General features: G+C 33.7%; 1 protein-coding gene across 1 annotated transcript; it reads right to left on the bottom strand.

The window, feature by feature from the left end:
- Positions 1-420: 420 nt before the first annotated feature.
- Positions 421-2,976, bottom strand: LOC127135479 (putative NAC domain-containing protein 94). The gene is made up of 3 exons (XM_051062172.1): positions 2,662-2,976; positions 2,066-2,373; positions 421-1,367 (listed from the first exon to the last, which is right to left on the bottom strand). Exons 1-3 carry the CDS (start codon positions 2,840-2,842, stop codon positions 681-683), a joined length of 1,176 nt encoding a protein of 391 aa, XP_050918129.1. The 5' UTR covers positions 2,843-2,976; the 3' UTR covers positions 421-680.
- Between the last annotated feature and the right edge of the window lie 8,047 nt (positions 2,977-11,023).

The raw sequence follows: 11,023 nt of genomic DNA, 5'->3' as shown, positions 1-11,023 counted from the left end.
TTTCTAGATTCATTAAATAATTAATGTATATCGTCTATAAATAGACCAGATACATTAATTATTTAATAAATTTAAAAAGGTGAAATTTGCTTATAATATTGGACGGAGGGAGTATGAGTTTTATTAGGATGTCAATTTGTGATTGATTTGATAGAGTGGGTCTATTGTTCTCCTTTTGGCAAGCTTGGCTTCTAGCTTTCTTTGCTCGGGTGGACTTTTTTTAGTAGTGGTGGTTTTGGCAGGTTATGTGAGGCCTTGTGTTATTGACATGTCTTCTTCTCTTGATCTTGTTTTGGTTGACTTGTGTTTTGGTTTTTTTTCCTTTCTTTTTTGGTATCACGATTCAACATACTCCTAATATTACATGTAACTTTCTTTAGTTCGTTTAGTGATATTTTGCCATAAAAAACATCTCCTTTATAAGTTTACACAAAGTTCTAAATCAACACACACAAAACATACTACAAGCACATGAATAATACAAAAATCTAAGTTGAAAAAATGTTAGAGTTACTACTCTAGTTCTAGCTCCAACCAAAAGTTACTCCCTAAGTAAACAACTCAATTGGTAAACTAAACTAAAGAACATTAAAGAAACCCTAAAAACCAACATTACTCCTGATTTACTAACACCTAATCTAGCTCAAATATCAATGAGCACTAGTTAAATAAACTTCACTCTAAGTGTAACACTTGGTAGTAGAATAGCTAGAGGGTTCATCAGAAGAACAAGATGCAGCATCCCAAACAAGACTTGACTTCCAAGCTTCACCAATATTTAAAGGCACACTAAATGGGAATCCAATAGATCTCACTCTCTCCAACTCTTGCACATTCACATTAGGAATACTATTAGCCATCAATGGATATCCATTATTGTAATGGTCAACATAGTTTGAGGTTGTTCCTTCACATGACATACCCAATAGCAAGGAAGAAACATCCATTGAAGTTTTGTTACAAGATGTTTCAAGAGGAGAAGAGAATACTAAGCCGGTGCTAAGGTTAAGGTCTTGATCGTTCGAAATCGGTAAACGGTATAACGGTTTGTAAATCAATGGATCAATAATTGGATTATTGTTATTATTATGATAAGATGGAACATCTAAAGGACAAAGTGTTGTGCCACCAGAAGAGGTTAAGTTTTGTGTTGTATTGTTGGAGTTATTAGTAGTGCAAAATTGGCTTGTAAAGGTAGGTTTCTTTGTTAACATCATGTTTGGTGAAGAAAAATGGTTGTGGTTTCCATCATTTGTTAGAACATTGGAGGTTGATGTTTCAAGGAATGGAGGGACCCATGAGTGAGAGAGTGCTCTTTGAGCTGTTGCATTTGTTTTCTTGAATATCCTGCATATTGCCCAAGATTCCTACAAGTTCAAAAACATTAAATATTAATTAGTAAGTCAAAGACTTCATAATGAAGTTATATATAACCTACTCTTAATTATGGTCAAATGTGTCATAATTATCGGATCAGGAAGTTCCATCTCTCTATAAATCTTTTGCAATTTAACCAAGACAAAATAAATAGAAGTCTTATTTATTATGGTTTAATCGTGACTAACATTTTATAAGATTCTATTTAGTCAAGATTTATATGCAACAATCATGCACCTCAATTCAATGAGACGCATTTTTTCACATCCAAAACAGACAATATCTCCTAGTCTAATAACGAGGACTTAAGGTCGACCGGAACATTGACGCCATCTGTGAAAACTCGAAGTTCGCACCGTGCCCGTTAGTCTCGACTGAGAGCAATTGTTATGAGCTAGTCAAAATAGTCACACATTACATGAGAATCGAGGAATACACCTTAACTCAACGAGACATAATGAACAAAAACGGAAGGATTCTCACACCTAAAACAAACAATAATTCATAGCCGCAGTTGCAAGGACCAACCGGAACAATAAAATTATATATTAATATAGCGAGACATAATATATTTATTTATTGTTAAGAGTTGAACACATAATTAATATCCATTCTAACATGATTTTATCAAATGATATACATCAACAAGTTCCAAGTAAAAAATATAGATTTGGCAAGTTGTACTTACACTAGCAGGAATAGTTTTATCAACATATTTCTTTGGAGATGAAGCTGAGGAGTCATTGAAAGAAGGTAATCTAAACTCATGCATCATCCAATCAGTTTTGGCTCCTTTAGCAGCTCTACCTTTGTAGAAAACTAATGACTTCTTCAAACCAATACACTTTGAACCCTCTGAGGAATATATAGGTCTGTCTGTTCCAGTAGCTTTCCAAAACCCACCTCTTGTTACCCTATTAGGTCTTGCACTGTTCCTGTACTTTCTGTCTCTTGGACAGTAAAAATACCACTCTTTCTCTCCTGTACTTGCCAACTCTACACACATAATATAACATTCATATGATTAACTAGTTAAGTTGATATCAAAAACCCTTAAACAAAACACGATGTTAGTTAGGGTTCATGTCCGTCTTTGAGAACATGTAAGACAGACTATCGAACATGGCTCATAATTTTTCATGGTTAAACCATGATCAAAAGGACAGTTAAACCATAACAAAATAGATTTCTCGTCAGGTTCTCTAAAAACTTAATACGTCTTTGCTAGGATTAGTAATATATAGTTAATATTTGAACCAAACAAAGTACTGTTATGAGTCTTACTTGGAAGATCCCAAGGATCAAATTTATAAATATCAAGCTGTTTGATGAGCTCAATAGCAAGAGGGCGTTGTTGAATCTTTCTCTTGAGGTAAAATCCAACTAGTTCTTCATCAGTTGGATGAAACCTAAACCCTGGAAGCATAACCTCATCAAGTTTCTCACAACCATTTCTCTCTTCCATATCTTGAAACTGTTTTCTTCTAGAGTCAAACAGATGAAGGCTTAAAGGTTCGAATGAAAAACCCTAGAAGAAGTTCAATATGTTTGAGTTGTTGTTGATGATGAGAAGAAATGAAAGAGAAAGTTGGTGAGAGTGAAGTTTACTCAATGTATGAAGTGATTATATGCTACCTTAGAAGGGATCTGAATCCGAAGGTTTAGCCGTTTTTAAAGGATTGTGTGTTTTGCGAGGATCACGTAGGTTTGGTTTTGCTCATATACAAGAAAATTAAGGACAAGGCTCTTAAAAAGAGAACATATACCAAGGAAGTAATGAAAGCCTTTAATTAAGTGAAGAAATTAATGGAGATTTATTTCTTTAACACATTAAATTTTCTCTTCTAACTTTATCATAAATTTTGAGTTTGAACTCAATCTTATTCACGCATCAGTGTTAAATCTTTTGAAAGAGTTTTGTCCCATTGTGTACCTTCTCAAGTGAAAATATTAATATTTACATTTGCATGTTACTATAAAGCATAGACTTCAACACATACATTGTGAAAGAGTGTTAGCAAGATGTGTTTTGTGTTTTATCATAACGAAACCATTTATTAGTGACTCGTTAATAACACTGCGACACATCTAATTCTAGAAGTGTTTGTGCTTCATATTTCATAGATGCATTTTTTGATGACTTGTTAATAATAACACAAAAAGTAGAATCTCAATACACCAAAGAAGGAGCTTTCTAGGGATTAAGATCTTATAATTTAATTACCCTTTCAACATATTAATCTCATGAAAGTTTTGCTTAAATCCACTACAAGCCAAGACAAAACAAAGTTCCAAGAAAATAATACTATATTTATATCCATTGTGTTTGAAACTCAGAAATATATGTGTGGACCTGAACCGAATTCCAAAATGTAGCTCAAATACATACATAATTCAACTCAACTTTCTAGTTAAGCAATTATATTAAATTAATTGATTCTGTTCTCAGAATCCGAAAATCCCGTTTCTATTCCATTCCCCAGAGCTTCTATTCCACTGGTTTGTCAGAATCAAAGAGTTTAATAACAAGAGTTACGTTAATGTCAATGTTTAGATAACATCAAAACGGACGTGTGATTAAAGTCTAATATGGTTAAGGGAACTGTCTTTACTACTACTATTTCAGAATTGATTATTTTGTGATCAATTAACTAAAGTTATTGTTTATTGTAATTCAAATATAATAATGTTAGAATTAGCTTCAAATTGCTGTAACATCATACACTTACTATGGGTGTTGACTAATTCTATGAAGTTTCTTCTTTCTAAAGACTACTAAACTATGCCACTTGTTAGGTACAATAATATGATATTATGCATGTTGTAAACTATTTTTATCATTATTTTTTAATGGTATTTGTTGAATTTCAAAGTTAGTGATTTGATTGCGATTTTGTTTTTTCCCTCTGATTTTTAGATTTCTTTAGCTCATTTTGAAGTGTTCAGTACAAATGTTAAACTTTTTAAAAGCTACTATATTAATAAAAATATGACTTTAATTCACTTTTAGTCTCTGTATTGATTTTGATAAAAAAAATTATTTTTTTTTCTCCTTTTATCACTTTTTTTTCCCTCTTCACAATATTTAAGATTGATTTAGTTTTGAATTTCATTTGCATTTGTATTTAAGTTTGCATTTGTATTTGAATTTCATTTACATTTGAATTTGGGTTATTGTATAAGACTCGAAGGTAGTTGCAATTTGTAATAGAATTAATATTTTGAGAATTAGAGAAAGTTAGTTACACGTTTTCATTCTCTCTCTTTTCTGTCTGCAATTCTTCTTCAATTCTTGTGCATCAATAAAGGTTCATTGTTGAACTCTAATAATTGGTATTTAGAGTTCTGATTCAGATTCATGGGAAACACGACTGTAGTGAGATGTGTAACTAATTTTGTTCCTGAAATTCGCGATGAATTGAAATTCGAAATAAAAAAGAATCACAAATCTTAATTCTGAGAGTTTGGAAAACACAAATGTTGGTGAGAACTAAGTGATTTTCACAAGAACAAAGATGGATGGAGAAAACGGTAGTTTGAATACAAAGCTTCCAGTATTCAACGAAAAGAATTGGAATCAGTGGTTGATTCAGATGCGTGTGTTGTTTGGAGTTCAAGATGTTCTTGAATTACACGCCGGTTGCAGAAAATGCAACAGAATCACAAAGAAATGCACAATGTAAAATGCGGAAGAATAATCAAAATATGTTGTTCTATATCCACCAGTGTGTGGATATGAAGGTATTTGAGAAAACTGTTGATTCGACGACGGCGAAGACGACGTGGGATACACTGGTGCAGTGCTAAGGTGGTGACACATCAGTGAAGAATGTCAAGTTGCAGCCCCTACATAAGCAATATAAGAATCTCAACATGAAGAATAATGAAAAAGGCGCCTTATTACATCTCTAGAGTGATTGTGGTCACGAACAAGATGAAGTCTTATGGAGAAACGCTATCTGAACAAGTAATCATTAAAAAGGTACTGAGATCACTTACTGCTCAGTTTGATTACATGGTTGTAGCCATAGAACACTCTAAAGACACCAACACCATGAGAATTGAAGAGCTTTAAAGTAGTTTAGAGGCACAAGAGTTGTGTCTGACTAAAAGAAACTCTGAAAAGGAGTCAGAATAGGCTTTGAAGCTAAGACTCTGAAAGTTTCTTTTGTCAAGAAGAACAAACGCAAGCATGGTTAGAGACAAGAATTTTTTTAGTGGTGGTGGTGTTCAGAAGTTAGAACTCTCCAACTCTAAAGAGAATAAACATAAGAATGCTTAGAAGGAAAATGAGAAATTTGATAAGAGGAAGGTTAAGTGCTACAATTGTAACAAGTTTGACCATTTTGTTGTTGATTGTTGATCAAACAAGGTTAGCAAGGGTGAAGAAGCCAACATAACCAGATGAGATTCTGATGATGAACCTGTGCTATTAATGGCATCGAGAATGCAGGTGGATCAATGGTAGACTAGTGGTATATGGACACTAGTTTCTCAAATCACCTAACTGGAAACAAGCAATGACTAGTTGATTTTGACATTGGTAAAAGGACCAAGATCAAATGTGCTGATGATGAGTATCTGAATGCTAAAGGAATGAGAAATGTTAGAGTGAAATTGAACAATGGGAAAATGACACTGATCAAGGATGTATGGTATGTTCTTGACATGAATAGCAATCTAATGAGTGTAGGTCAATTGATTTGAAAAGGTTTATCAATGACCATGAAGGATAATATCTTGAAGTTGTATACTATAATCAGAAGCTAATTATACAACATGAATTGGGAAGAAATAAGACATTAAAGCTGAATGTTGCAACAACAGACACTTAATGCCTTAGTGCAAGAAGTGCTGGAAGGGAAAGTGAGATGTGACACAAGAGATTGGGGCATCTGAACTACAAAATCTTAGGGAATCCGAGTTCAAATAATCTGGTACATGGAATTCCTAAGATTGTGTCACCAGAGAAATCATGTGATATATGCATGAGAGGAAATCAACCAAGATTGCCATTTTCATCAAAAATGACTCTAAAAGCAACTCTTATTTTAGGTGTGGTGCATTCTGATGTGTGTGGGCCATTTGAGGTACCTTCACTTGGAGGAAACAAGTACTTTGTGTCATTTATGGATGAGTTCACAAGAATGACATGGGTATTGTAAGACCCCAATTTTAACCCTAAGATCCCTCATGCCATCTCATCATATGCATTAGCATTGGGATCACACCTTGGCATCCTCCTTACCCTTCCTTAATTGGGGTTGCATTGGGAGATATCACCAAACACATTTGATTGTATCATACTTTGTTTTTCATTATTTTACTAGCCAAAATACCAAAAATATGTCAATATATAGTTTGTTGCTTTTGTAGGTAGTGTGTATGCTCACCTATGCTCTATCAAGCTCATATACAGGGTTTAAGACCCTCAATGCAAGGATCACAATCAAGAATTGGTTTACATATACTCTAAGCATCATATATGGATCCCCATGATCTTCACATGTTATTTTGATTAAGAAATCATCAAGAGTTTGGAGTTTGTTTGTCTTGGAAACCCTAATTCATTTGGGTATCTTGTGTGACTTATTCAACAAGTTTCTTCACATTACATAATCTTATGCATATATGATCCTCCATGAGTCCCAAAAGTTAAGAGAATATCAAGCTAGCAAGATGGTTCATGGTGGTTGATCAGCGAAAGTCAACTGGTCAAAACTGGGGTTCCCTAGACCCTATCTCCTACAATTTTTGTCATATGAAAATGATTCCAAGATCAACGTTACTCAAAATGACATTACAAACAACTTTCATGTTGAGGTAAAGAGCTATTTTTGCTTGGAAAGTCATTTTTTATGGTGAAAGATTATAGGTCATTTTGCTTGAACCCTAGTTTGGAGGTCAACTTCTCAAGACCATAACTTGCTCATTTTTTATGAGATGGAATCCATTCAAATTGCATGATCAAACTGAAGATATCTACTTCAACTTTTATGTTTGGAAGAAGTGCAAATTCAAGTTACAAATGCATTTTCCAAGAGGAAACATTATAGGTTATTTTGGGCCACTACCATTGAACAAGTGATTTTCCTCAACTTCTAAGATGCATAACTCCTTCATGCCAAATCCAAATGAGGTCAAATTTGTGATAAAATTGAAGGGGTTTGAAAGAACTACAACTTTGATGAAGGAACATTTCTCATTTGAAGTCCATAGAAAAAGTTATTCAAGGTGGAAGAAGTGAACATTTGACTTGGGACTTAGAAAATTTTCAAATATGTTTGATTTCCCAAACTTCCACCTTAAAATTCATCATGATCTAAGATTCAAATGAAAAAGTGTTTAACCTGAAATTTGTTCCCCTTAACCTTGCCTTTCTAAAAAGTCCAAGATCATCACATTTGGCCAAAGTATGAAGGACTTACACATGGGTGTAAGTTAAGGGACCATTTGGATAATTTCAACTTCCATTTTTCACACACATTTGCTTGGACTTCTAACATGATTTCCGCACGGTGTACATTCAATTATGGATCAGATCACATCATCTCATGGGCCTAGCACACGCCCATGCAACCATGTAAAGAAGAATTTCCAAATTTTCCAAATTTGGAAGTGTGTGGAAATCAATCTCATGGCCTATAAATAAGACCCTGATTGCTCAGAATTGAGGACCTCATGCCCAAGCTTTGAACCCGCAACCTCAAACCCTCACCATTGAAGGATAAACTTGAGGATTTTCTTTGAAAATCAAGTTTCAATTCTCCATATGTTTTGAGATTGAAACTCCAAGAGTCCATCCCTTTCCTTGATCTATTTCACTTCCATCAAGCATTTGAAGCAAGGCCAAGCATAATTGAAAGCAAGATCGTGCCAATCTGAAGCTCCATTGAAGGTGATTTTTTAGAATTTTCATCTCTTTGATTATCCCTCAACTCTTCACCATTCTTGTTAATTTTTTGGTTGTCTGAAGTCCTATCAATGTAGGCAAAAAGATTGAGTTTCTTTGAGGTCAAATCGAAGCAACTCAGTTCATGATCCTCAAAATTCAAATCCCTGTATCTCTTTATATACTTGGAATTGGACAAAATTGAGGCCAGATTCGTGTTCCTGAGCATTTTTTCTTCAAATTAGTGTACTCGCTTTTCATTTTTTATAAGGTTTGAGTTGGACCAATCTGGTGGTCCTCACCGGAGAAGATGATCGGAGCTAGGGCTCCGGTGGTATGCTGGATCAATCCAGGCCATTTGATCTATTTGAATTGTTTTAATCTCATGCGTTGCTTCTGATTACCATGCGTGTACACGCATTGACTTGAGAACATGTGGAGCGCACGTTTCCAATCATCTGATCTGCCACCTCAATTAATGAGGGAGGTCAAATGGCTTTTTTTTTGAATTTCTGATTATTTCATTTAATCCATTATTTTTAATTAATTCATATCAATTTCATTTTTAATCCAAAAAATATGGGACTTTCGCCAAAAAATTTCAAATATTTTCCTCTTTCATTTTCTGAGTTAAAATTATTTTTTGGATTAATTTTGATATTTTTCATGAATTAATTGTTTTTATGCATATTTTTAATTGTTTAAAAATACTTCTGACTTTTCAAAAATAATGATTTTTTTTTGTCTAAGGTCATTTGACCTTGTTTGACCTAGGATAAATCTCTTGGCTATTTATTTGGTGTTTTGAAGAGGTTTTAGGTTTTTGATCAAACATAATTTAATTTAAATGCATTTTAATTTGATTTTTAATTGATTAATTGTGTAGAAATTATGTTGAGCCATTTTTATTGACTTGTGAAGTTTGACTATGTGTTTGGAACTTGGTCAAGGTTGATTTGACTTTTGTTGGATTAAAATCATTGGATTTAGGGGATTGATGAAATGTACATTTTCTCTCCCAAAATGAATGAATGATTTTAATTTTATAAAATTCCTCTCATGACCAATTTGTGTTTGTCTCATCTCCCCTCCTTCTTCATCCTCAATCCCATTCTATCCCATCCCTTTCATTGACTAATAAAATCTCAATATCCTAAGGCTAATTGGTTCATCAATAACTTTGTGTTAGATGAACCAATACAAGTATGGATGAGATTAGGTCCACCCTTTGATCACTTTCTTTTTGTGTGTGGTATGTTTTAGGAGTATGGTTTATTATACCATATCTCTAACATGCATTAACACCAAAATTCCTATTGCCCGATCTCAGATAGTTGTGGCTTCTATATAAGTCCAATTACGATTGTTTAACATAACGCCAAATCTTGACCCAAAGGCATAATATTATAGTAAGTGAGATTGTAAGTCTCCCCCCCTTTCATGGTATTATGTGGAAACTTGGTCTTTTTTCCTTCCTTTGGAAGATGTGTTGGTTCAAGGATCCATGCTTGTGAATAGAGGGTTGAGTGCTCTCCAAAGAATGACTTAATTAATTGAAAGGCAAAACTTCACTAACATCTAATCAACTAATATTTGACTAACTTTTATTATTATTGCTTTTAATTTCAAGTCATTTACTTTATGCAATTTGAATTCAAGTCATTTACCATTCCATTTGCCATTTTACATATCATTTAACTTGTTTATGTTTATGCCATTTTCACTTTGCTCACTTGAGCCATATATTGTGATTGTATATATTTGTTTGTGCATCTTGCTTGTGTTTGTGATATTAGGACCCTAAAATACCTAACAAACAACAAAAACCCCAAAAAATGTTTGTGTGGACTGTTGGATTTGATCTGAGCTTTGGACTTAGAATTAGGCAACATTGCCTATGCAAAAGGACTTGGCCAATGCCAATATTTATGAAACCGAGTTATTATGATTTGAGCTTTCATCTGATACAAGTATTGGGATTCACTTGAGTTCATCTGCTACATGGTCTTGATGCAAATGTTACTTTGAACCCGTGTCTAATGCCTTATTCTGAGCCATTCAAGGAGTATGTCATCTGATACATGGGAAGATTAAGAAGAAGACTATGAAGTTGCTAGCTTGGATGTGACTATCTTTATTTGATGCCTTTCTCTTCATTTTCCTACTTGCTTATTGATATTGCTTGATTTAAAGTCAAAAGGAAAAATGGGTTTCTATATGACATTCTTGTCTATTGGATTGTGTCATACCCCAAAAATTACCCATCATTTTTCCTAAAAAAAAAAAAAAAAAAAAAAAAAAAAAACGAAAAAAAAAAAAACGAAAAAAAAAGAAAAAAAAGAAAAAAAAAATTTAATTAATTAATTAATTAATTAATTAATTAATTAAATAATTAAAATAAATAAATAAATAAAATATAACAAATTATTTTGGACTTGGGTCTCCCTCATTCCAAGCCCATTACCCACGAAATTAGTCTATAAATACTGAAGTTTCAGTAGGGGAGTTAGACTTGGAGTTTACACTGGGAGATTCACTGGAGAAAGAAGGAAGAGAAGCAAAACACTCTGAGGTTTCCTTGGAACAAAACCTTGAGGAAAAAGAAAGAAAGAGAACAGAGAAGGACGGATAGAAACTTTGGCATAGGAACCCTGCCTACCCGGAGAATTCAGAGCAAAGAAACCCTGAAGGCAGCCCATCTGCACCGAAGCCATCGCCGTCCAATTCCCGCTGCCTAACTTATTGCGATACTAC

This window comes from Lathyrus oleraceus, chromosome 4, assembly GCF_024323335.1.
Source record: "Lathyrus oleraceus cultivar Zhongwan6 chromosome 4, CAAS_Psat_ZW6_1.0, whole genome shotgun sequence".
Taxonomy (NCBI): Eukaryota; Viridiplantae; Streptophyta; class Magnoliopsida; order Fabales; family Fabaceae; genus Lathyrus; species Lathyrus oleraceus.
This window is presented reverse-complemented; position numbering and strand designations above follow the sequence as displayed.

Bases quoted from the DNA above. Each gene is read 5' to 3' on its own strand.
- LOC127135479 (XM_051062172.1), bottom strand. From the start codon at position 2,842: ATGGAAGAGAGAAATGGTTGTGAGAAACTTGATGAGGTTATGCTTCCA. The intron at 2,374-2,661 runs GTAAGACTCATA...TTATGTGTGTAG, and splicing joins TGATCCTTGGGATCTTCCAA to AGTTGGCAAGTACAGGAGAG. The intron at 1,368-2,065 runs GTAAGTACAACT...TTGAACTTGTAG, and splicing joins ATAAAACTATTCCTGCTAGT to GAATCTTGGGCAATATGCAG.